Here is a 25,907-nt window from a genome sequence, read left to right as displayed (position 1 = left end):
TGTGTGTGTGTGTAGCTCTGTGTGTACCTCTGTGTGTGTGTGTGTCTCTGAGTGTATGTGTGTGTGTGGCGCTCTGTGTGTACCTGTGTGTGGAGCTCTGCGTGTACGTGTATGGAGCTCTGTCGGTGTACCCGTGTGTGTGTGTGTGTGTGTGTGTGTAGCTGTCTGTGTGTACTTGTGTGCATGTGTGTCTGTGTGTGTAGCTCTCTGAGTGTACCTGCATGTGTGTCTGTGTGTGTAGCTCTCTGAGTGTAACAGTGTGTGTATGTTTGTTTGTAGCTCTCTGAGTGTACCTCTGTGTGTGTGTAGCTCTCTGTGTGCACCTGTGTGTGTATGTGTACCTGTATGTGTGTACCTGTGTGTGTGTGGAGCTCTTGTGTGTGTGTGTATGTGTGTGAGCTCTGTGTGTACTTGTGTGTATGTGTGTGTATAGCTCTTTGCGTATGTGTGTAGCTCTGTGTGTATGTGTGTGTATAGCTCTGTGTGTACCTGTGTGTGTGTATATGCACATGCTGCAGGGAACCAGCACAGTGAGGGGATTGGGGCTACTGTGTCCAGGGTCTGGAGAGGGCAGGGAAGACAAGAGGAGGCGGGCCTGGGAAACAGAGCAGCTGGGAGGGCACCGGGGCAGGCAGGGAAGGGCTGGACACCGCCACGCTGGGCTCTGCACACAGCTTCCTTGGCTGAGTCGCACCAGGAGGCACAGCCCCTCTCCAGGCTCCGCCCCAAACAATGTACCTTCCCTGGGGGGACCCCCTGTGTCCTCACCTCTGGGACCCTCAGCCCCTCCCTAGGACATGAGAATCATGACCCCATTCTCTGGATGAGACACGAGGGCCAGGGTTACTCCATGCCTAGTCCAGAGCCACACGCCCGCAGGGGGCAGGGCCTGGCGGGGCAGGGCTGGGCGGGACCTCAGGGCCCAGGCCACAGGGGACATACTGCACGTCTGTTGCTCTGGGCTGGACGCACCCTCAGAGTAGAGCACCTCTCCGGGGACCTGTGCGGGGACAGAGCACCAGGGCCCGAGACCAGCTGGTCAACACCGTGGACGGGCCCTGCCACTCCAGCACCGAGGGTCCAGCGGTGGCTGCTGGGTGATGGACCCCACCTCCGCCCCGGCTGCCTGGGGTTATTTCAGACCCGGTGCGAGGCTGGTGCGTCTGAGGAGGCAGCACCGAACGCGGTCACCATGGCAATGCGGGGGACTGTTGGTGGGGCTGCTCCACACGCTATTTTAGCCTTGTGAAAATAGACACAATCTCGGTTCTCTCAAACCTTCATGGGGAGACGCCGAGGCCGGGGCCAGGAAAGGCCTCTGAACCCTCCCCCGAGCTCCTCCCCATCTTGCCACACCCCTCCACAGGAGGCTGGAGGACGGGCAGCCACGGGGCCAAGGTCCCTGCGAGCCCCGCCCTTGCTCTTGTCTTAGCCTTTTACTCAAAGATTGAGTGCCAGGGCCCCGGAAGCCCTGAGGCGTGGTGTTGTTTACGAACCACTCAAGGGCCGGGCTGCCCTGGGAAGACACAGCCAAGGCCTTGTCCTTTGGATTCCCAGGCCTGGCAAGGGCACCAGAGAAGGGACCCTGCACGCCACCCACCATGGGAGCTGCATCTGGGATGTCTTCTAGAAAGCAGGTTGACAGAAGGTACCCAGAGCCTCAAAGATGTCCACGTCCTCTGGTTCCACACTTCCACTTCTGAGATGCATTTCAAGGAAGGACCTCGAAATGCAGACGCCACTGTGAACCAGAGGTCTTCCTCCAAGTCAGCCACAGTGGGAGGCAACTGTGGCCAGAAGCAGAGTGGAGTCCACTGTGGACTCCTCCTGGCTGGTGGCTCCGTAGCCTTTGAGAGCTGCACATTCACACACACATATGCGTACACATGCATGCACCCACACGCATGCAGATAGCACACATGTACCCCCACATGCCCATGCACACACACCTACACACAGCACACACGGCACACGTGCACACACATGCAGACATACACATGCACACACACATATGCAGACAGCACACACACATGCAGTCAGCACACATGCACACACACACGCACACATCACACACATGCACACATGTACACATGCACACATGCAGACAGCACATGTATGCAGGCAGCACACATGCATGCACACATGCAGGCAGCACACATGCACACACACATACATAGGCAGCACACATGCACACACACATGCACACGTCACACACACATGCACACAGCACATGCACACACATGCACACACACATGCAGGCATCACACACATGCACACACATGCACACAGCACATACGCACACACATGCAGACAGCACACATGCACACACAGGTACACGTCACACATGCACACATGCACACATGCACACACACATATGCAGACAGCATACATATGCAGACAGCACACATGCACACACACATATGCAGACAGCACACATGCACACGCACATACATAGGCAGGACATGTGCACATACACATGCACATACCACACGTGCACACACACACAAGCAGACAGCACACATGCACACACCCACACATGCACAGACAGCACACATCACACACATGCACACACCCACACACATGCAGAGAGCACACATGTGTAGTGCTGAGTGCCCCACAGGGTCGTGGGGTGAGTCTTATGCTGTGCTGAGGCGCAGGATCCGAGAAATAAAGAGACAGGACACAGAAGTACAAGGAAAATGCAGCTGGGCTTGGGGGGCCACGCCACCTATGAGTGGAGTCAGGCAAGGCCCCAAATGTCCAGAAGCGTGAGTATTTATTGTGTATAGGTTAGGGGGCAGGGCAGTGAGTGAAGTCATCTTTAAGGATAGTGATAGGGTCGTGAGCAATAAAACATGGGGTCCGTCCCCATTAGGCACCTAGGCCAGGAGGTGGACAGCGCGGAGCCAGGGGCCCATTCCCACGAAGGCAACGGCCATGTGCAATAAGGGGTCCACCCCCATTAGGTCACCGAGGCTTGAAGGTGGGCCGTGCGCAGTGAAGAGGGTGCAGTGTGCAATACTTCTATCTATGGGAAAACTACTTCTAAGATTTATGGGGGATGCTTTAAGTCACACAGCAGTGACAGAGCTGTCAAGGTTACCGCCACCTCCTGGCAGCTTCCAATGGGTTCTATGGGAAGATGCTTTTCAAGCAGCACAGTAGCAAGAGCTGATAAAGTTCAGTCACCAAGGTGGATTGCCGGTCCGAGGGCACCTTCCACAAGAACTGGAGCAAGGTCCCACAACTCCTTTATCAGGAGGAGTGGCTCTCGCCCCCAGCCTGCCATACAGCGGGTATCTTTACGATACTGAACACTGCCGCCTGGGCCATGGATCCTTGTCCTGGTATAACTGTTTTCCCTTAAATCATGCTCTGCACTGTGTCTGATCTAGGCATTCCTCCGATTATAAGCTGCTTATTCCTTAATTCATGCTCTGTACTGTGTCCACTCTAGGCATTCCTCTGATTATGAACTAAGATATAATTATAGGTAAATATGTAGGGAAATATTCTTCAGGCATTCGTACTATCAACTATTAATGATTATGTATAGAGGATTATATAAAGGGAGCCCTATCTCTATAAACTAATATATGATTATAAAAGGAAATAGCCGAGTCGTAACACTATAAAGTGAGATATTCCTCAAGCCCTAACTGTGCCAGGGTTCTGCTTAGCTCTCATTCCTCAGTGCCTACATGGGGGGTTACCCACACACATGCACACACATAGGCAGCACACATGCAGACACACACATTCACACACACACAAGCAGACAGCACACATGCACACATACATAGGCAGCACACATGCGCACACCCACACATGCACAGAGAGCACACATCACATACATGCACACACACACATGCAGACAGCACATATACACACACATGCACACCCCACATGCACACACATGCGTGCACACACACACACATGCACAGACCACACATCACACACATGCACACACACACATGCACAGACAGCACACATGCACACGCGTATGCAGACATCACATATACACATACAGGTACAGCCACACACACACACACACGTGCACCTACCCATACATACCCACCCACACACATGCACACACCCACACATGCACACACATATGCAGACAGCACATATACACATACATGTACACACATGCACATACACACACACTCACACACACACACGCACACACACATACTCTGGTGCTCCCCTTGCCAGGCAAAAGCATCTCTACTAGGACAGAAGGAACCGTGCCCCCTGCCAGGTGGCACTGGCCCCAACAAGCCAGCAGATGGATGGACAGGGCGCTGCCCAGCAGGGAGGCTGCAGACCCAAGGCCTTGCCGCTGTGCCGGTGTCTCTCTTTGGAAAGTGTCCCAGTGCCCCTGGCAGGGAGCAGATCCCCGGGACCTTGTCACCAGGTCAGGAGCACCCTGCAGGGGCAAAGGGGTGGGGCTGTCGTGGTGCAGAGGCTTCTGCCGACCTGGGTGTGGGCTGGCCTGGGGGGCACTTGGGGAGGCTCCGTGATGCAGGGCTGAGCACGTAGGGGGGCATCCGAGCCAGCTGGACTGGAATCCTGGCTCTGTGGCCAGGAGCTGGTCCGCTAACTTTGTTGGGCCTCAGGCTCCTCCTGTGTGAGATGGAAACTGTGTCACGAGTGGGAGGGGAGACGTGGGCTCCAGCTGTCAGTGCCAGTGCCCGGCTCGTGTGAGGCGCCCTCCGCCTGCTCGAGCTGTTTACCTTCCCCGCTGTAGCTCTTCTGACCTGAGCATCGCTTGGATACCCAGGGCGAATCCGCTGCCACTGGGTCCCAGGCCGACTCGGGGCTGCAAGCTGGCTCTAGCCAGCCCCACTCTGCTCTCTCGGCTGGCAAAGTGAGAGCCCTGAGGCCAGAATGAGTCCCACAGGACCCAGGTCAGGCCCCCAGGGGGGCGTCCTTGGCCCTTCCCAGGGGCGCTTGGGGTGGGAAGCAGGGTCGGAGGCCACGGAACCCGGGGGGGAAGACAGCGTCACGCATATACTCTTACCGCTCCTCCGTCCTGTCCCTTCTCGAGCCCCCATGTACCTCACAGCAGGAAAAGCAGTGGCTCCAGTTCGCCTGAACCTGCCATGCAAATAAGTGTCCAGGTTCTGCTCAGTCCCCGGAGGTTGCTGACCCATCTCATGACCCCACGAAATGACATCTGGGTGTGGAAGGAAAGGGGATCCTGTGAACTCAGGGCGGAGGCTTGGGGGGCTCCTCAGATCCCAAAGCGCCCAGGCCTGCGCTGTGCCTGGCTGTGGAGTGACTGCCCTGGGCTTGCTGGGTGAGCTTGGGCAGCTGGGCATCTCACTTGCACCCACGGCTGACGTTCTGGCGGAGGAAGTGTCTTGAGCTGTGAAGGACCTGAGACTGCAAAGGACAAACTAGCTGATCTCAGTCTCACGGATACGTCAGAAGACACCAGACTTCTGCGTCAGAGACGAAGGATTTTTTTTTTTTTTGAGATAGAGTCTTGCTCTGTCGCCCAGGCTAGAGTGCAGTGGCACGATCTCGGGTCACTGCAGCCTCCACCTCCGAGTTTTAAGCAATCCTCCAGCCTCAGCCTCCCAAGTAGCTGTAGGTGCCTACCACCACACCCGGCTAATTTTTGTATTTTTAGTAGAGACGGGGTTTCACCATGTTGGCCAGGCTGGTCTTGAACTCCTGACCTCAGGTGATCTGCCTGCCTCTGCCTCCCAAAGTGCTGGGATTACAGGCATGAGCCACTGTGCCCGGCCAGGGACAAAAGATTTGTCTGGTTGCCTCAAGTGCCTGACCAGGCTCCTCGTCCCCAATGTGCCATTCAGCTCCTTGGTCTTGGGGGGGCCCCCAGCCTCTCTCCTAAGGTCTGCCCCTCCGCCTCGGTGGATGCAAGCCTGTCACTCAAGGAGCTCAAGACAGCGGGCCAGACAACCCACCTCATGTGGCCACAGTGGCCACTTAGTGCCGGGAGCCAGCAGGAGCCCTCTTCCTCCACCCTGTGCCTGCCTCCTCCTTCCGATTCTCCTGGGCCTGGAGAGGCAGGTTTTCCCCATTCTCAAGTGAAATCCTTCTCCGCCGGGCGGGAAGCATGATTGGCAGCACACTTAGGAGCAGACCAATGACCAAATCTCCTCCAGTCCCCCTCAGGGACATGGTAACCAAGAGCTGAGAGACGTAAGGGAATGGGGTTTTTTGAGACAGGGTCTTGCTCTGTTGCCCAGGCTGGAATGCAGTGGCACGATCATGGCTCACTGCAGCCTCGGCCTCCTGGGCTTCAGCGATCCTCCTGCCTCAGCCTTCTGAGTAGCTGGAACTGTAGGTACACATCATCACACCTGGCTAATTTTTGTATTTTTGGTAGAGATGGGATTTTACCATGTTACCCAGGGTGGTTTCAAACTCCTGAACTCAAGTGTCCATGCACCTCTGCCTCCCAAAGCGCTAAGATTACAGGCATGAGCCACCATGCCTGGCCTAGTAAGGGAGTAATTTTTTTTTTTTTTTGGGGGACAGTCTCATTCACTCTGTGACCCAGGCTGGAGTGCAGTGGTACAATCTCAGCTCACTGCAACCTCCACCTCCAGGGTTCATGCAATTCTTGTGCCTCAGCCTCCCTAGAAGCTGGGATTACAGGCATATGCTACCACATCTGACTAATTTTTATATTTTCAGTAGAGACAAGGTTTCACCATGTTGGTCAGGCTGGTCTCGAACTCCTGACCTCAGGTGATCCGCCCACCTCGGCCTCCCAAAGTGCTGGGATTACAGGCGTGACCCACCGCACCCAGCCAGATAGGGAATTTTTAACACAATAGTCCAGATTGCAAAGCTATTATCTTGTGTAAATCCTATTTCCAGTGTCTAAACCTAAAGAGTAACAAGCGTTCTTTCCGCATTTCTTCTCTGACAAGGCTGATCTCTGCCCAAGCCAGGCAGGCGGCTGCCTTAGACCAACTAGTGAAAGCGAATGACTGAGCCATAGCACTCCAGGCGCTGGCCCGGCTGTGTCTTGCTGATGACGACCCCTGCTGAGGCTCAGAGTAGCCCAGTGAGGGAGTGTCGTCCCCGTCCCCATTTTTGGGATGAAGATGTTGAGGCCTGGGGTAAATGCCTTGCCCAGGGCTACATATCCGGTCAGTGTAGCCGGCCAGCCGGTCACTCCAGAGCCCGCGTCCTAGCCACTGACGTAGGAGAAGCTCCGTATCTAGGAAGGCAAGAGAGAAAAGCACGTTCATTTTCCCCAAAATGTCTCAAAAAAAAAAAAGGTTAGGTTTGTTTTGTGGGAAATCACCGGCCTCCTGGGCTGTATGCCGTCTGCTTGCCTGTAGTTTCGGGGGCCTGGGATGGGCCGTCTCCAGGCACCCAGCAAGTCTCATCCAAACACTCCCCCGCCTCTGCGGCTGCTCTGCCTTGGGACTTTCTCTCATGCCACAGCAAACTGCTCAGCCCAGGTGCTAGGCAGCCTGAAAGGTGGGGAGTTCTCCCTGGGGCACCCCTCAGGCAACGGGGCGGGGAATTGGCTCCTCCATGCCCCAACATCCTGTGCTTGGAAGGACAGTTCTGAGGTGCATTCCTGCGGCTCCTCAGAGGGCCCCAGGGATGGGGGGACGGTACAGATGACCCCCGAGGCAGCCCCTGCAATCACACAGGCATTTCCTCCCCGTCTCACCCACCTCTCACTCCTACCTCCTGGGATCACCTCCCGAAATAACTACATGCGCTGAAGTCTCACACCAGGCTCGGCTTTGGGGACCACCCAAGCTAAGACGGTGGGTCCTGGAGGTGGTCTTAGACACCCCAGGGTGGGGTCGTGGCGTTGGGTCTCACCGGGACAGTGACAACGAGGGCTTCCTACAGGTGGAAGTTGGGGCAACTGAAAGCCGGCCCGCAGAGCGCTCCCCAGGGCTGAGCCTGGAACCAACTATGGCCTCAGAATTCTGCGGAAGCCAGAAAGTTCTCCATGGTGGCATTTCTGCAGCCAGAAAGCAGATGGTGCTGAAAATCAAGCCCAGTCCCCAGAGAAGACCGCCGAGCAGCCCTATAGGTCGGCTACGCCCCGCCCAGGGCCCCAGCAGGAAAGGCGTCAGAACCGAGGCCTGGCTTGGGGTCACTGTGGGTGAATTCACCTGTGAACATTATGCTCCCAAATTCCACCCCACTTGTTAGAGGAGAGGAGACGAGGCTTCTCTCTGGAGTCTCTGAAATTGTCTCGTCTGGGGCACCTACCTTGCGAGACGCTGGTTGACCAGTTTCCTGTGGCTGCCGTGACAAACGGCCACACGAGGGGTGACTTCTGGCAGCAGAAATGTGTTGTCTCATAGTTTTGTGGCCGTGTGGGAGGGTCTGCCACAGCCTCTCTCCTGGTGCTGGTGGTCCTTGGCTTGTGGGTATGCCACCTTGATCTCTGTGTGTCCCCCCCAGCCCTCTTCCCCATGCCTCTGTCCTCCTCCTCTAGAAAGACAGTGTGTGGGTTCAGGGCTGACCCTAATCTAACAGGACTCCATCTGATTCCGTCTTCAAAGAGCCTGTTTCCAAGTACGGTCCTCCTCCCTGGTGCCAGGGGCTGGGACTCCAGTGTCTCCTGGGGGGTCGTTACTCGTGACACTCGTCCCCTTCAGAGTCTGCCCTGCCTTCTCTCACCGCAGCCAGGACCAAAGCTGGAGCCTCTGCACGGCCGCAGCAAGGAGGCGATGGCTCGGTCGCGGCTCTAGTGAGAACTGGAGGTCTCGGCTGGGTTGGTGCAGAGGATGCTGGACCAGGGGCGGTGGGGGGAGGACGTGGAAGCACCCATTTGTGGTGACAGATTTCATGTCCCAGCAAGGCAGAACCGGTCCTGATTCACCTGGAGGAGCGTGAGGAAGGGGTCGCTGTGGGCTGAATGTTTCTGTCGCCCCAAAGTTCCTGGGCCGAAATCCTGCCCCCAGGGGTATGGTATTAGGAAGCGGGGCCTTTGTCGCCCCAAAGTTCCTGGGTCGAAATCCTGCCCCCAGGGGTATGGTATTAGGAAGCGTGGCCTTTGTCGCCCCAAAGATCCTGGGTCGAAATCCTGCCCCCAGGGGTATGGTATTAGGAAGCAGGGCCTTTGTGAGGCGGGGAGGTGAGCGGGATGCCCCCTCCTGATGATATCAGTGCACTGTAAGAGGCCTGAGAAGGGTTTGGCCACTTTCTGCCGCATAAGGACGCAGCAAGAGGCCGGTGCCTGCAGCCCGGAGGAGGAAGAGGGCCTCACCACCCCCGCACGCGGCACCCTCATCTCAGACCTGCAGCCTCCGAGACGGTGAGACGTAAACCCCGCTACTGACCACCCACCCGTCCAGAGCAGCCGAAACAGACGCAGACAGCGTTTAGGGCTTGGGGGTGGGCTTATTGTTGATTTATTTATTTTTAATTTTTTTTTTTTTTGAGATAGGTCTCATTCTCTTGCCCAGGCTGAGTGCAGTCACAGCGCACTGCAGCCTTGAATTCCTGGGCTCAAGCAATCCTCCCACCTCAGCCTCCCAAGTAGCGGGGTCCGCAGGCGTGCACCGCCACACCTGGCTATTTGGTATTGTTTTGTGTTTTTGTAGAGATAGTGTCTCCCCGTGGCTCCTAGCCTCCCAGGCTGGCTTTGAAGTCCTGAACTCGAGAAATCCTCCCACCTCGACCTCCCAAAGTGCTGGGCAGTGCCCAGCTGGGGGGCGGCCCCACGGGGTGAGACCACAGGGACTGCCACCTGCCTGGGTCCCAGGAGGGCCCAGAGGACAGGCTCACAGTGGAGCGTCTGGCATGCTTCAGGCACTAACTAGGCAGAGCTGCTGAGAAGCTCCAGGGCAGCTGAGCTGCGCGGACGGCGTTAGCAGGAGGAGACGCCGCCCCGCGTCCTGCGACAGGAGCCGTGTGGCTGCGCCAACCACTGAAAGCAAAGAGGGTGTCGGCGCAGGGACGGAGCACGCGGGTGCCTGGCCCTCACCGTCAGCGGCTCATGGGCTGCCGTGTCCCTGAAGTGGGTGACGAACACCCGGCTGAGACGGGCTTCAGACCTGAATAGCCAGAAGCAGCCCAGCGCCGGGGAGAGAAGGCCGGGACCTGCAGGCACGCGGGAAGTGTGACTCCGCCGCTCATTTCCAGAACTCGGCCGGACGCTGGCTGGAGGACAGGCGCGGTCCCCTGCAGCACCACAGGCAGGTGTGAGGGAGGCCCCCCAGCCCATCACTGCTGTGTCTTCAGAGCAGCTCTGTCCTGGAGAAGGGAAGGACCTTGGGATCTCTGGGGGTGCTGAGTGATCGGTGGAGTCCCGGCCCATGGCCATCCGGCAGGTGTATGGACCCATCTGCAGTCCTGCGCTGCTCTGCGGAGTCCGCGGCAGGTTGGAGGCCTGAGCCGCTGCCAGGATCCTCAGTTTCCCTGACCTGTGCAGCAAGGCCCACGATGGCGGAGGAGGCAAAGCCAGGGCCTCTGGAACCACCCTCGACCCCGGCGAGGACAGCAGCTCCGAAGTCAGCCTTCCTCTGGAGCCCCCGGCTGGTGGGCTGCGGGCACAGGCAGGGGTCGCCCCACTGAGTTAGCACGAGAGAGCGTGTGTAGGGACAGGGGGGAGAATGCCTGCAGCTCGGGGGTCCACCTCTGTGGCTCCCATGCAGGGGCACAGAGCGGCACCTGACAAGCGGGTGATGAGGCTCTGCCCTCAGTGGGGTCTGGGTCATGGAGCTTGGAGGATCCACACCTGTGGCTCCCATGCAGGGGCATAGAGCAGCAATGACAGTGACACCCGCCTGACAGGCCGGTGATCGAGACTCGCCCCTCGGTGGGGCCTGGGTCACTGCGTTGGACGTAACCTTTGCCAGCATGAGTGCGGGCCAGGGTGGAGGAGGAGGAGGGCCTCCTGCCGTGGGGGTGCCTGCAGGCTGGCTCGTTAGCAGCCGCCATGACTTCCATGGCTGTCGCTGTTGCTGTGGCTGCCACCACCCTGAAGATTCAGCCACAGACGAGCTGAACGTGGCATCCGCTGGAGCAGGTGCAGGCAGAGCGGGGCTCCCAGCTGCTCTGGGGCCTGGGCTGTGCCCCCCACCCGGCTGCATCTGGTTTGAGCAGCAGCTGTGGGGGCGGATAAAACGCACGCACGGCCGGTGCGGCCTCTAGCGCCTTCCATAGTGTTGCAGGGTGCTGCTCCAGACTCTACGCCGGGCAGACCTGGGGGTGTGAGCTGGGTGGGAATTGGTGGATAAACGCCCAGCCCCTCATTCTTCAAAAGAACAATTCAGGCTGTGTGGGGTGGCTCAGGTCTGTAATCCCAGGGCTTTTGGAGGCTGAGGCAGGAGGATGGCTTGAGCCCCAGGAGTTTGAGACCAGCCTGGGTAACATGGTGAGACCCTGTCTATACTAAAAATTTTGTTTTAGATTTAGAACAATCTTTCTACAGGACAACATGGAGGCACATTCCCCTTGGCTCTGGGCAGGGGTCCCCAGCAGGGCGGGACCTGGCTGTCCCGGGTTGTAAAGCGCGTTCCTGTTTTCCTCCTCCCTCCTCCCCCTCTATGGGGCCGAATGGCTCCCAGGGTCACTCAGGGCCTCAGAATGTTGACCTTGTTTCAAATTAGGGTCTTTGCAGGTGCAGTTAGGACAAGGCAGTGCTTAAGGGGGCAGACCCTAAATCCTTGGCAGGTCCCCCAGAAGACGAGACAAGACAGAGGCAGCAGAGTGACTCAGAGACAAGGCAGAGACTGCGGCGGTGCACCTGCCAGCCTGGGACGGCCAGGGGTTCCCGGCAGCTCCAGAAGCAGGAGGGGGCGGGGGGAGGGTTCTCTCTGGAAACTCCAGAGGAAACCAGCCCTGCAACACCTTGATTTGAGGCGTTCGGCCTCCAGAACCAGAAGATGACGGATTTCTGTCATTTTAAGGCGCCTGATGTTTAGGCAGCGGACACCCCCAGCCCCAGGTAAACGCCCAGCACCCAAGTCTTTGCTTCAGGCTCTGTTCCTAGGGGAACCCACAGGAGGACTCTCTCGGGTGTGAGCTCTGTGTGACCTGTGCGACGGCCTGCATTGCTGGAGGGAAGGGCCAGGGTGATGGCTGACGCCGGCCCGGGAGTGAGGAGTGGCTGTTAGTAGGTGGTGTGGCCCCTGCCACGGACGGAGAAGCTGGACGCTATCCCCTACGTCCTGGCCCCTCTCTCCCCACCTGCAGCCTCCAGCCTCGGGGAAGAGGAGGCCCAGCTCTCAGGGGGTGCTCAGGGGTCAATGTTCATAGCACGCAGTCCAGCCTTCCACCGAGGCTAGGAAGCCACCAGCCCCCAAAGGCTTGTCCCTGCTGGGGTGAGGGCGCACGGAGCCCCGGCAGCCTCTCTGCCCATCAACCTCGGCCCCAGGTTCCTCTGTCGCAGGCAGCATGGCCTCCCCTCCCGGGCAGTTTCCTCTGGGCTGCAAACCCTGACCCGCCCCCTCGTTCAGTCTGCTCCTGCCCTCACCACCGGAAGAGAAGTCACATTTGAAAGCATGCACCCTCCCGTCCTTCCTGGCCCTGTAAATATGTGGGCAGAAACAGCAGCCTGCCGGGGGGAGTGCGTGCTGTTTGCAGAATCAGGCACGGCTGCTGCCCGGGCGGGCCTGGCTGCGTGGGTGCCCGAGGCAGTTGCAAAGGCTGGCTTTAAATAGCTCCCCGTGGGTACGAGCCTGAGAAAGAGGGCAGCCTATGGCCACAAGGAGGACAGGGCAGAGATGGGGCCCAGGGTCCTCCCAACAGAGAGGGTGTGGGGGGTGGCCCAATAGCTTCCAGGTCCAAGGGACGCCCCCAAATAGTTCCCAGGATCTTGAACCCACCCACCCTTCCCCCAAAGGCCCAGGAGTTGGAGCCGACCCCCCCGGCTGCCCTGAGTGGAAGGCCTGCTCCTGGGTCAGGAGCCTGGAGGCCTGGGGTGGGCGGTGGTGGTGGCAGCCTCGGGCCCAGACCGTAGCTACAGGGTGCGCCATCTGCAGCCTGGGCCCTCTCCCCAGAGCCACCTGGGCTCCAGGGAGGAGGGAGCGGAACCCTGCAGAGGCCCAGAAAGCAGAGGGCCGGAGGCGGGATGGTGAGCGGGCCCTGCAGGGGTGTCCCGGTCCTTGGACAGGGAGCTGGCCGGGCTCAGCCTGCCCCGCCCTGGTGTCGGGAGGTGGCTTGGAGCCGCAGCTGACCCAGATCCGCTCTGCTGCTCCTGGCCACCTGTCCTCTGCTTGCCCCAAGGCTTGCTTCTGATCCATGACCACACCAGAGCCCGGACTGCCCCACCCCCAGGATGTCCTGCCAAACCTCACAGCCTTGCCCTACAGAGCAGGGGCCCAAAAGGGCAGCCTCGGAGTGAGGAGTGGCTGTTAGTAGGTGGCGTGGTGGGGTTCCAGCAGGGGACAGAGGTGCAGCATGGGGCCATGGTCTGGGCGGGAGGGGACAATGCCCTCATCTGCTCTTGGGCACAGCCTGGCCCTGGGGGCGGCAGCTCGGCCTGCGTCCATCCCTAGATGCAATGCCTGGGCCCCAGGGGCAACTTGATCTCGCTGCCCACCCCGCCCATTGGGGCAGCTGCAGGTCATGCTGAAGACAGGTGGCTCATACAGTCACCCCAGGTCCTCGGTGGTGTGGGGGTGGGGCCCCAAGACCCAGTTGCCACCCTGATTCCACGGGGCACTGGCCTGGCCACCTTGCGAGCCGCCATGTGGTGGCTCCAGACGCCTGGATCCTGCAGCGATGGCAGAGCCCTGGCAGATGCTCCAACTGCTCCCTTTGGGCTCTTCCTCCAGTCGTGACCCGGCACCCTGGAAAACCTGGACCCCTCATTCAGAGCTGCCCATTAGCTGCTCCAATGGTCGGAGGGGTCCTTGAGCTGCAGGGTGGTCACCCTGTGTCCATGGCAGTGGCCACAGGCGGGAAGGGGCTGTGGTGTTTGTGGGGCCTTGGTGGCCTTTGAGAGCCTATCCTCACATCCAAGGGGGCCATGGACACCCACTGGACAAGGGCCCCAGGGACCAAGGGGGCAGCAGTCCCTCTCACCCCTTCCAGGCCTCTTCTGCACCTCAGCCCTCTCTCAGTACCCCAGACATGGCTCATCTGGGGTGCAGCCCCTGAGCCCCTGTGTCACCAAGTCTCTGTCCCCGTCTGGTGCTGAGCCCCAGGATCCCAGGAAGGCACCTCAAAAGCCCTGGCTGTGGGAGCAGCAGACCTGAGCTCACTCCGACCCAGGGTCACCACAGGCTCCTGCCTCACACCCCTGGAGAAAATGGCTTCATCACAGCCCAGGAACACAGATCGGAGACCCAGTGCCTGAAGCCGGCATCACAAAACCTGGCTCCTCACTTCCTGAAGCTCTTCCCCAAAGCCTGCCCTGCTTCTCAGGACCTTGCTCCTGTTTCCCCTGGGCGAGGTGTGCTCCGATCTGGGTGTTCAGTGGGCTTCCACAGCTACCTCCCACCAAACACCGCCCAGGAGCCTGCAGCTGGAGAAGGGTGTTGAGCAGCTGGGGTGGGCTCCAGGCAGCTGGACAGGATCGAGGTGCCGCACAGTGAAAGAAGGAACCGGCCCCGGCCAAGGCTTTATTTCATGCTGGGACCAGCGAGACCTCACAGACGCCTTCGCTGTTCACCGGGGGGACGTCTGCTCCCGCCTCCTCCCACACGCTCATCCAGATCCCGCAGAGCAAAGACCTAGGAACCAGGATCACTTTCTGAGGCTAAAAATCCACGGCTCCTGAAGGGCCCAGACCCCGGCCGGGCTCGGCCTCTCGGTCACACTGTCTGCTGCTTCGTCCGTGCGGGTCTCAGGCCTCCTGCCGGGAGCGCCGGGCTGGCCTTCCGGGTGAGGCGGGGGTCCGAGCCCAGGAGGACAAGGCTTCCCCTTGTTTTCCGTGGCCGAGGGTCATCCCACCTCGAAACACGCAGAGAGGAAACATGGCCCGAGGGCTCCTTCTCCCGGGAAGTTTCTGGGCTGCCGAAGCTGGGCAGCAGGACAAGCAAGAGTGGCCTGGGTCCCTCGCTCACATGGCGTACGCCGCCCAGTAGATGACGTTGACGGCCGCAAACGCCGCGGGGAACACGGCGCGGGCGTAAATATCGATGGTGTCTGCGTCGATGGGCCTGAGCCGGGTGCGGATGCCCCCCTGGCCTCCGGAGCGGGCCGCGCCCTCCTTCTTGGTCTCCCCCGTCTCCACCCCCACCGACCTGTAGGAGCCCATCAGGTTCCCCGGGACGCGGCGCTGCCGGCGGGAGATGGCCAGCTCCTGTGTGACGCCGGCGGCAGATAGGGAGAAGAGGACGATTGCGTTCCTCACGTCCATCTGCACAGGGCCGGTGGGGGAGACAGGGCTGAGTGCTGGGGTGCAGCTCCCAGGCCCTGGACCACAGGGACTCCCATGCGGGGCCCCAGCCCCTCACTCTCAGGGAGCGCAGCTTGGACCTGCAGTGGGCGGGGGCAGCTGAGGGGTCCTGGGCAGGGCCCCCAGTAGCACTGTCCCTGGCTCAGCCCCAGGCCTCACCTCTGCCCTGGGCCTGGAGACCTTGACCTTGGTCTTCTGCTTCTGCTTCTTCCTGTAGTCAGCGTTGAAGTGCGCGAAGGCATACTCCACCAGAGCGGCAAACACAAAGACGTAGCAGATCCAGAAGTAAACATCCAGGGCCTTGATGGCCGACGCCCGCGGCAGGGACGAGCGGGCACTGACCATGAGTGTGGTCATCGTCAGCACCGTGGTGATGCCTGCGGGCACAGGTGGTGCCATCACTGTAGCCCTGCCCTCACGCCGCCTGGCCCAGCCTCAGTGCCTGTGACCCACAGATCCTGGCACAGGTGGTGCCATCACTGTAGCCCTACCCTCACACTGCCCGGCCCAGCCTCGGCGCCAGCGACCCACAGATGAGGGTCTGCTGGCCCCCACCCCCATGCCCACCCCAGGGTGCAGGTACTGCTCCCCTGACTCGGCCTGGTCTGGCTGGTCTTTGCCCCGGGACAGCTGACACGGTCCAGAGGCCAATGCCGGGTCCCCAGCCAAGGCGTAGGGAGTCCTGCTCCCCAGGGGCCCCTTCCAGGTCCCTTGGGGCAGCGGTGAAGCCCCGTACCTAGAGACACCCTGGCGGGCACTGCTGCCTGACTGATCCAGAAGGAGACCCAGGACATGGCAACCAGCAGGACGGAGGGCATGTACGACTGGATGATGTAGACGCCGCGGTTTCTCCGCAGGTGAAAGTGCAGGCTGAGCCGCGGGAACTGGCCAGCTGCGGGGACAGCCGCCATCAGCCCCCCGTCCCTGCCCGGCCCAGCCCACCGCCGGACTCCAAGGCATCAGGGTTTGGCGGCTACGGGACCCACGGCCGGTCTCAGGAGAGAGACTGAGCCCCTGCTCTACCCACCAACCACACGGCCGGAAGTGTCGGGGAACTCGGCCCTAGGTCTGGTCACCCAGAGGTCACCCAGAGGACAGGGAGAGAGGCTGAGGTTGCCACTGGCCTCACATTTGCTGGGCTGGCCCTGAGGGACCCTCACAGCCAATGGGGAGGGCTCACCCCTTTCTCTCCTAAGGCTCCTGCAGGTACAGCCGGGCTCTGGAAGGAGCCAGCACGGGACTCACCGGCTCCAGATGATGGGGGTGGAGGGGACAAAGGGTGGTGGGGCTGGGAGAGAAGGTGGCCATGAAAGCTTGGCCCCTGAGCCCTGCGGACCCCAGGCTACAAGAGCTCCCCACGCCTCGGGTTCCCTGTAAACCTGGATGCTGGGAAGAGAGAGAGCACCGAGGAGGGACGGGAAGGCCTGACCCAGCCCACACGACGGCAGGCCCAGAGGCCCCGGCCCGGGTGCAGCCAGCGCCAGGGAGCAGCTCCCTAAGGCAGCAGCGTCCCAGCTGCATCCCGGGGGCCCTGGGGGCCTGCTCGGGGCTCGACTGCAAAGTGTGAAAATCCCAGGCGGGGGCATGGGGGGGGGCAGGTGCTTGTGGAGGGCGGGGCCCTACCGGACTTGAAGTTCATTAGCTCTGTGGTGAAGCGGTAGCTGGTGATGGTGAACTGGGCCAGCTGCAGCTTGTCCAGCCCGTGGATGTGCTCCTGGCTCTCGGACCAATAGTAGACGATGTCCTCGGATGAGTAACCGTCTGCGGGAAAAGCACACAGGTGGGCGGCAGAGCCTGGCCCTGGCCCTGGGAGCCCTGGCAGGAGGGCTCTGTCTATACAGGAAGCCTGCAGGGGCTGACGCCATCGTGGCGGGACCCAGCAGGACCCCAGCCGGGAGCGAGGAGGCCCTCGGCTCTGGGACCACGTCTGGCCCCTCTGGGCAGGTGGACGGGACAAAGGTGGGGTCACCATTGTCAGATGACATACAGGGACTGCTGGGCTGGCTTGACGGTACCAACCCACGCCACGTCCGGGCTCCACGGCCCGGCTCCCTGGGCGGGGCACTGACCCACCGGCCCGGCTCCCCAGGCCTTCCACCCCTTCTCCTCTGGCCCAGGCTTCTGGCTCATGGGGAAGCTGGCTTGGTGCTTCCCTGCACGCTGAGCCGGGCCAGGCTGAGCCGGGCCAGGCTGAGCCTCTGTCCCCTGCTGGAGAAGCCAGCATGCTACTCCCCAAGCCGAGAGAAGCCCCCGCCCGCCTCGCCTGTCCACTCACAGCTCTCCAGGTCCAGCATGCACTCCTGCTCGTCCATGGGGTACTTGGCCAGGTCCATATCGCAGGCCACGGTGGAGGTGATTCTGGCAGGACAAGCAGGTCGGTGAGGCCTCGGGGTAAGCCCAGCACTCCAGGGAGCCTGGCAGTTCCCCTGCAGAGACGGCCCCTGAGCACTGGGGCTTCCTGGAGCCCCAGCTACATCCCACGCTTGGTTTGCGAGCTGCCCAGAATCCGGATAAGCCTGAAAACTATGCTCAACTTCACAGCCGTTTGTGAGTCTTCCTTTAGGACTATCAAGAACTGGCACAGGGGCCCTGGCCCAAGTGACTGGGGGCCACATGGGAATCGGCCCAGAGCTGCCATGCACTTGATTTTCTAGGAGAGGTCAGATATTTAAATTCTTGTGTAAGATATCCTAATTTTTTTTGTTTGTCTTTGAGACAGGGTCTCACTCTGTCACCCGAGGTGGAGTGCGGTGGTGCAATCCTGATTCACGACAGCCTCAACACCGGGGCTCCTGTGATCCTCCCACCTCAGCCTCTCATGTAGTCGAGACCACAGGTGCACACCACCAAGCCCAGCTCATATTTTTTATTGTTTTGTAGAGGCACGGTGCTCTTTCTGTTGCCCAAGCTGGCCTCGAACTCCCGGGCTCAAGAGATCCTGCCACCTCAGCCTCCAAAAAGTGCTGGGATTACATGCATGAGCCACTGCACCTGGCTGCCTTCTGATTTTTCAAATGTTGTGAACTAATTCCATTTTTAAGAGACGTGTCTGAAAACAGGCTCTCAAACGAATCCGCGCACACACACGTTCATAGCAGCGTATTCACATTCGCCAGCGCTGGAAGCGACCCAAGCGCCCTCGGCAGGGGGATGGGAGGCAGGTGCGGCGTGCTCGTGCAGTGGGCACCACCTGGCAGTGACGGGGAAGGCGGCCCCGACCCCAGCTTCAGCAGGGATGAACCCTGAGGACAAAAAGCTGGGAACTAAGTCGGAGTCGCAGAGGGTCCCACACAACGTGCGGTTCCTTTTCGATGAGCTTTCTGTCTCTGGGCAGATCCACAGAGACAGAGAGCAAACGGGTGGCTGCCGGGGCTCCGGGGGGCTGCGGGGAGAGGACCTGCTCGGAGGCTGCGTCTCCTTCTGGGGCCCCGACATGTTCTGGGCTGGACAGAGATGGGTCGCACAATGTGGCGAATCTGCCAGATGCCACCGAATTCTTCACTTTAAAAAGGTTAATTTCATGTTATGTGAATTCCACCTCATTTTCAAAACCAAAAGGCACTGCGTTGGCCAAAAAGCCACATCTGCCGGCTTCCTGTCGGCGACCTTGGAGCGGCTGCTCCCCAGCAGCTGCGGGGGATAAAAATAACCGTGCAGCTTCGGCCCCCACCCCCGGCTCCCGCGCGAGCCTTCCCGAGCCTCGCAGCATCTGGGCGCCGTCGCCGGGCCTGGGCTCACCGGATGCTGTACAGGATCACGCCGTCGGGCTGCAGCCGGATGAGCTTGTTCTCCACCGTCACGTCGTGGAACCAGGCCGACTTGGCGTTCACGATGAAGGTGTCCGGCAGCCAGAGCTTGTCCACGAAGCGGCTGTCCAGGCCCAGGGTCTCGTTGGTGTGGTTGTAGGACAGCCTGCTGTCCCGCCAGCTCTGGTGCAGGAACACGGTCATGGTGTACTCCTGCGGAGGAGGGGGAGCCGGGGTCAGCTTGCTCCTCCCCCGGGGATGCGCAGCCCAGGACAGAGGCTGTGGGCACCCACCGTGCCCAGGGCAGAAGCACAGCAACCACCATGCCCGGGGCAGAGGCAGGGCACCCGCCGTGCCCGGGGCAGAGGCGAGGGACCGTGCCCGGGGTAGAGGCAGGGCACCCGCCATTCCTGGGGCAGAAGCAGGGCACCCACCGTGCCCGGCACACCTACCATGTTGGCCTCTGAGATGTGGTCGATGCTGGCCACCTCCAGGGCGAGGGCCACATTCACGGGGGGACCTGCGAGGAAGGGGCAGAACTCAAGAGAGCTGAGGCCAGCCCAGCGCGGAAGCCAGGATGGGACCCATCCAGGGTCCCAGTCACACGCAGTCGGCCGTCACGGCCCTAGAAGCTGCACCTCCCTGGTCATCTCTGTGGGGGCCTGGCTCTGACGGAGCCTCCTGGCATAGCTAGCCTCCCTTGCCCAGAGCCCAGCGGGCCACACATCCACAGCCTCACCCAGCTCCCGAGGCTCCTGCCAGCCTGGACAACCCCTCACCTCCAATGCCCGGCCGGAAGTTGCGGGCGTAGCCGGCTATCAGCCCGTCCAGGTTGGGGAGCCAGGAGATTTCCAGGTTGGAGCCCACATAGTCACCGATGTCATTCATTGCTCTGGGGATGCAAGGCCACTGGTCAGATGGGCCAGGACTTAACTGGATTCCACTGAGCCCGGGTCCCTTCTGGGGACCTGTTTTGGGCCAGGGGGCCCGCTATGGGAGCCCTGGCAGTCGGGGGCCTGGCCAGTCCCTGAGGCTCTGGCTGGCCACAAGGACGCCGGCCAGGTCCTCAGCCTCTTCCACCGGCCCTGACCCGGCTTCCTCCCCCGACCTAAGCACGCACTCTGCCCTTCTGGCTTTGAGGGAGGTGGCCTGGCATGGGTCAAGCTCCCAGGATAACAGCCTCCCTGACTCCCTCCTCTGCCAGCCCTCGGTGGTCAGGGTCTCCACCACAGGGGTCCCTCACCGAAGACGCCTCCCTGTTGGCTTCTGAGGGCCAAGCTTCCCCCCATAGGTGGTGTGGAGAAGGGGAATGTGAGGAGCAGGCAAGGGGTGGGGACAGGAAGCGGACAGCACCCCAAAACCAGGGCCCACAGCTTCTGTCTCCTCCCAGGTGGGGCCCAGGTCCCCAAGTGCCACGTACTCCTGGGGTTTAGCTCAACCTCGGAGCAGCTCGGGGCAGCTGTCAGGGCCGGGGGGTGCCCACGCTTGAGGGAGACATCCCCTCCCTGTGCACACCATGCTGCTGCAGCCAGGAACACCCCGTCACCCCCGGCCCCATCCGCTCGCCTGCACTGGGTTCAACAGCGACCCCCAAAATGCACAGCTACCCGAGCCTCGGAACGTGAGCCTATGTGGGAATAAGATCTTGGCAGCCGTAACCAGTTAAGATGAGGTCACACTGGATCGGGTGGGCCCAGACCCACACCAGTGTCCTGAGAAGAGAAGAGGGGAGCAGCCCGGTAACTGTGGAGGCAGAAATGGCGGCGAGGTGTCCACAGGCCAAGGGAGACCGGGGTTTCTGCCACCGCCGGAGCTGGACACCGGCCGGGAACAGAGCTTCCCTCAGAGCCTCCAGGGAACCAGCCCCACCCACACCGTGATTTCCAGCCTCTGGAGTCCCGAGCTGCGAGAGAATGAGCGCCCATCGTTTGGAGCCGTCCAGTTTGTGGCGAGGGTCACACCCGTCCTCCTGCACAGAGGGCGGGGACTGGTCCCGGCCTGCGGCCTTGAGAATAACCCCCCTGCATCCTCAGAATCACTTCTACCCAAGCGGGTGGAGGAGTGGCTTCAGGCGTGGCCTCCGGCTCACCAAGCCCCTGAGCCTGGCCCGAGCCCTCCCGGAGAGGTGAGGGGTGGCGACCTGAGTCGGGGCCTCCCGCTCCCCACAAGCCTAGAGACAGATTCGACCCTGTTCAGACACAGCCTCGAGCAGACGCACCATGCTGGGCCACTCCACCAGGCCCGCAAGCGACAAGCACAGTCCCTGGCTTCCTCCACGCCTGACTCCCCAGGGCCCTTCTGACTGTGCCTCCCGCCACAGCCCTTGGCCTTCTGCTCCCTCAGAGACTGCGACCGGGGCTCGAGGCCCGCTCTGCACTGTCTGTCAGGCACAGCCAAGCTGAGGCTGGGCCACCAGCCCCACCCCGAGCAGCCCCCTCCCCAGCGTCCCACGAAGGCCACCTGCAGCCCACTCTCCTTTTCTCTCCAGCTCCAGCTCCAGCCCCCTTGAGTCCCGAGATTCCGAAGGGAGAGGCAAGGGGCGGGGCCCAGGGGTCCAGGGCTTCAGGCTCAGTCCAGCCCGTGGTGCTGCGTGAGCAGATCCAAATCTTAAACCCGCAGTTCTGGAGAAGGACAAGGGCGCAGGGAGGTGGACACTCCGCCTGCCTCTCCCCAAGTCCTGCCTTCACCCTGCTCCGTAGCCTTTATCCTCAGGCGCATCCTGCGGCCCCTGAGGACCACCGGGCTTTGGGACACGGCAGGCGGGGCTCAGGCCCTCTCTCTTTCTGTCGGAACCACGCTTCTTCTTGTTTCACACACTGGCCTTTCGCAGATTTTGACTTTGAACCAAACACTCCTCAGCTAACGAGATTTTGCCAACCCCCATCTGTCCCGGATGACCACGGTGGCCCAACTCTGGCAGGAGGAGCAACTCAAAGGCAGCGTCCAGGGCTGCCGTCCATCCAGACCCATGACAGCACGCCCACTGGACCCCCAGGAGTGGCCCGGCGCAGGGCTACGGAGGGGCAGGCACTTTGGTGACCAAGGACAAGATGGAATCAAATTAAGTCCTGGCCTGAGTAAAGCACAATTAAAAATGCAAATGGAAGTCGCCCTGAAGGTCAGACGCAAACGGATCTGAGTGAGGCTTTATTTTTGGACCAGCCCAGCTGCCATCTAGCCTGCCTGGAATGAGGCCACAGGAGACACCATCCTTCCTGGGCCACGTCCCTTGCCCATCTCGAGGTGGTGGCATGTGTGTGGGTGCACAAAGGCAAGGCCAGGGGCTGCCCCCGCCATGAAGCTCACCTGGAGGCGCCTTTGCCATCCCCTGGGTTCGAGAAGGAAGCGGGCTCCCACCCCCGCACCATTTCTCACCTAGGAGGGCGGCCGGTGGTTTTCCCACTGTGAACAGATGGGAAGGGCCAGCGTGCAGAGGGCGGTGTGCTCATGCCAGACTCTGGGGTCTGGAGGGCCCCCACATCCTCAGCTCAGGATGTACAGAGCAGGCAGAGCTAGCGGGGTTGGGGGCACATGCCCTGCACCTGGGGGGCTTGTCACGGGGTTGGGACGTCTGGACTCTGGTGAGTCGTGGATATCTCGGGAGAGTGCTGCTGCCTCACCTGGTGGCCCTGGGGCCCAGTGGTGGCTTGGGCTTGGAGTTTCCTTTGGGTGGATGGATAGAGAGGCTCAGGGCCCTACACCAGGCTCCAAGTCCACACTCGGATTTAGGACTCCAAACTTGGGACAGAGTGGGCGCCATGAACACATGGCAGCTTCCCCCTCCGGTTGCTCTCCATGCTCGCCCAGCCTCCTGCCCTCCTGGCCCCGCTGAAAAACAAACCCATCCTGTCACTTGTCTGTGCCCTGGGGACAGACAGGGAAGGTAGGTGTAGCCGGGATCCTCCCCCTCCAGGCTCCTCCATGGCGCACGCCCAGCCCACAGATCCCACAGCTCTGCTTTTAGAGCAGCACAAGCCTCCCAGCATCGCAGTTACCAAGGCAAAGAGGCGCCCCGCCACCAGCACACCACGAGCTGGCACGGCAGGAGCCGCCGCACAGCTTCTCCAGGGAGACAGAGGTGCCGCCAGCCCGGAGGGCCACCCACACGGGCACGCGGGCGGCAAGCTCAGTGCCTGCTGCATGCACGGGTCTTCAGACTCCGGCCTGACCCACAGCCACCACGCAGGACGCTTCCTTCCTATCACACCCAGGCTTTCCCACCGGGAGCTGCTGCCATGGGGACCTGGGGTGATGGCCGGAACGGGTCCCATGACCTCCAACACTGCTCCAGACAAAGACCCCGAGACTCAGGGAAGGGAGGGCGGGTGTCCTGGGTTCCGGAGTGGATGGGCACAGACACGGACGGGAGGAGAGGCCTGCATGGACAGCACCCTGCTAAGTCTGAAGGTGGCCCCAGGGCTGAGCCGGCAAGTGCTTCCACCCTGGGGGGACCCCCCAGGCCTGCCCCTAGACACCAAGAGCAGCAGGTTGAGCCTGCACATGTGTGTGGACAGGATGGCCTCAAAGGAGAGGCTGATGGCAACGACCACAGGCCCAGAGGCCGATCTCCTGGCTGGGCCCTGGCCTTCTAGCTTTTCTGCCCCGGAAAACAGACACAGAATCCCTTCCCCAACAGCCCAGGAGCCAGATGCAGGCCACGATTAAGCATCTTCAGATTTTAGAAAAGGGAGATGGCGCACCCAGGGGCCAGGGCTGGGGGCAGCCTGGGGAATTTCCCAGCAGGAAACGTATATAAATAGGCCCCGAGGCAGGATTAATAAAGGTGAGAGGAACCTCACCTCTGTGCAGGACAGGACTTGCCCCAACTGAGCTCTGGTGTCAACCTAGGGCTAAAACTTTGGGGTTTCAGAGCCGTCTGGAGTTTAGCCTCTTGGCTAAGTGGCTGTGGGCCTGGGCTGGCAGCTGGCCCCATGCCTCCAGCACGGCATCTATGACTGTGCCCCAACGCTCTGCCCTTCCTCTCACCTTGAAGGAGGGAAAGGACAAGAGGGGAAAGGCTCACTGGGATTGATGGAGAGCAACGCTCTTCCCAGGACCGGGGCTGCTTAGAGCCGGGCAGTGCTGGCCCCAACGGGCACACGGCCTCTTGGTTCTGTCCCCTGCACCTCCAACAGGAAAGCTCCGAATCTCGTCCAGGGCTGGGTGCCGCCACCTCTACTGAGGCCAGCCACCACCATCTCCACATCTTCCCCGTCTCAGATCCCGAATGCTGGGGGATGGGGTTTTGCTGTTTCTTCTGCAGTCTTTGAGATGATTTTCAAAGACGCCCCTAAATGTCCTCCCGGGAGTGGCTCCTAGAGAAGGTGGTCATGCCCAGTGGTGGGGCCAAGTTGCCCGGGGGTGGCTGAGGAGCCGGTTTCAGATCCCCAGAGAGGAGGGAAGTGGGGGGGGGATCTGTAAGCCAGAGGGGCCCCAGTCCTGGGAAACCTTCTTCTCAGCCTCTTCCTTCTCTGGGGAGCCCCCCCCCAGTATAGTTAAGAAATCCAGCATCTCTTTTCTGTTGCCAGGGGCGCCTGGCCGCCGTCCACCTGCACACACTCAGGAGTTCTGTCTACACCATTTGAAACGGGCTCCGAAAGGGGCCCCCGGAGGCCGGGCCCACCCTCCACAGCGACGCAGCCTGCCCGTCCCGGACCCGTCGGCCGAGGAAGCTCATGCGGGTAACGGAAAGCGCCTCCCCGCGCCTAGGTCCCGGGTCTCCCCTCCCTCCTGCCTGCGGTCCGCGGCGGGACCCCCGAGTGCCTGGGACCAGGGACCCTCCCCGCGGGCGGCGGAGCTGGTGGAACGGGGGCCTCGGACGCTCTCGCCTCGCTCGGGGCGTGGGTTCAGCACCGGACGGCGGACAGCACCTGGGCGGGGGCGGGGGCGCGGTGGCCGCGTCCCGGGCCGAGGGCAGCGTCCGGGGGAGTTCGCCGCAGGCGCCGGAGGGCGAGACCCGGGGGAGGAAGGACGCGGGGGAGGACGGAGGACGCGGGGCTCGCAGACTCGGGGTCCGGGGCGCGGGTTGGCGCGGCCGCTCCCCCAGCCGCTCTCTCGGGCAGAAGCGGGACCCCCCCATCTCCCAACTCCCCTCGACCCCCGGCACCCCGGACCCCCGGACCCCCGCGTCCCGGACCCCGCCCGCTCACCGGGTGCCGCGGAGCAGCTGAGCGCAGAGCAGCAGGAGCGGGGCCAGCAGCCGGGCGGGCGCGTCCATGGCCGCGGCGGGCGCGGCGGGACGGGGTCCGCGCAAACTTGGCTCGCGGCGGCGGCGGCGGCGGCACAGGCGGGCGGGAGACCGGCAAGCGCGGCGCGAGCGCGAGGGGGCGGATGGAGCGCGGAGCCCGCCCCGAACCCGCCCCTAGCCCGCCCCGAGCCCGCCCCAGCCCGCGGCTGCCCTCCCCCTTTCCCTCCCCCTTCCCCCCCCCGCCCCCACCCGCATCTCTGCCAGCAGCTCTCCCACTTCGCCGGCAGCGCCCCCGGGCCAGGGCCGGGCACTCCGGACCCCCGACCGCTGCCCTTGCGCCGCAGACGGGCCCTCCGCGTGTCCGCGTGGGAGGGGACCCGCGCGCAAGCCCCGGTGGACCCCGCGGCCGAACCTTGTCCCGGCGCGCTGTGTGGGATCGCACGTCCGCCTGGCGGGTTTTGGCAGTGCCGAGGGTTTGGTTGTTGGGGGGATGGGGGGTGGGGAGGGGGCCGGTCCCTGCAGCTGTGGGTTGGGGGGGGAAGAGAGAGAGAGAGAGAGAGAGAGAGACCTTCACCCGCCGCTCCTTTCCAGACGCTCCTGCCCTCTCGGACAACGCGACTTTGGGAGCAGTCCTGGTCCTGGGGACCCGGGATGGGGCGGG

General features: G+C 61.6%; 1 protein-coding gene across 2 annotated transcripts; it reads right to left on the bottom strand.

Annotated features, from left to right (window-relative positions):
* Positions 1–14,505: 14,505 nt before the first annotated feature.
* On the bottom strand, positions 14,506–25,373 carry GABRD (gamma-aminobutyric acid type A receptor subunit delta). Of its 2 annotated transcripts, none has more exons than XM_032262143.1 (9): positions 25,209–25,373; positions 19,839–19,951; positions 19,512–19,579; positions 19,052–19,272; positions 17,589–17,671; positions 16,937–17,074; positions 16,050–16,205; positions 15,473–15,690; positions 14,506–15,274 (listed from the first exon to the last, which is right to left on the bottom strand). In XM_032262143.1, the coding sequence occupies exons 1-9, from the start codon at positions 25,274–25,276 to the stop codon at positions 14,975–14,977; spliced, it is 1,365 nt and encodes a 454-aa protein (XP_032118034.1). In that variant the 5' UTR covers positions 25,277–25,373; the 3' UTR covers positions 14,506–14,974. The 2 variants fall into 2 exon arrangements, with proteins under 2 accessions (XP_032118034.1, XP_032118035.1); XM_032262144.1 differs by lacking the exon at positions 25,209–25,373 and adding an exon at positions 20,626–20,722.
* Between the last annotated feature and the right edge of the window lie 534 nt (positions 25,374–25,907).

The sequence above is a fragment of the Sapajus apella genome, unplaced genomic scaffold, assembly GCF_009761245.1.
Source record: "Sapajus apella isolate SASKATOON/1434 unplaced genomic scaffold, GSC_monkey_1.0 scaffold127, whole genome shotgun sequence".
In the NCBI taxonomy this organism is placed as follows: domain Eukaryota; kingdom Metazoa; phylum Chordata; class Mammalia; order Primates; family Cebidae; genus Sapajus; species Sapajus apella.
Note: the sequence above shows the minus strand (reverse complement) of the source record. Positions and strands in the feature narration are given on the sequence as shown.

Excerpts from the sequence above, each read along its gene's own strand:
- GABRD (XM_032262143.1), bottom strand. The coding sequence starts at position 25,276 with ATGGACGCGCCCGCCCGGCTGCTGGCCCCGCTCCTGCTGCTCTGCGCT. Across the intron at positions 16,206-16,936 it reads GCTAATGAACTTCAAGTCCG|CTGGCCAGTTCCCGCGGCTC; the intron begins GTAGGGCCCCGC and ends CTGTCCCCGCAG. Across the intron at positions 15,275-15,472 it reads TCTCCAGGCCCAGGGCAGAG|ATGGACGTGAGGAACGCAAT; the intron begins GTGAGGCCTGGG and ends GGCCCTGTGCAG.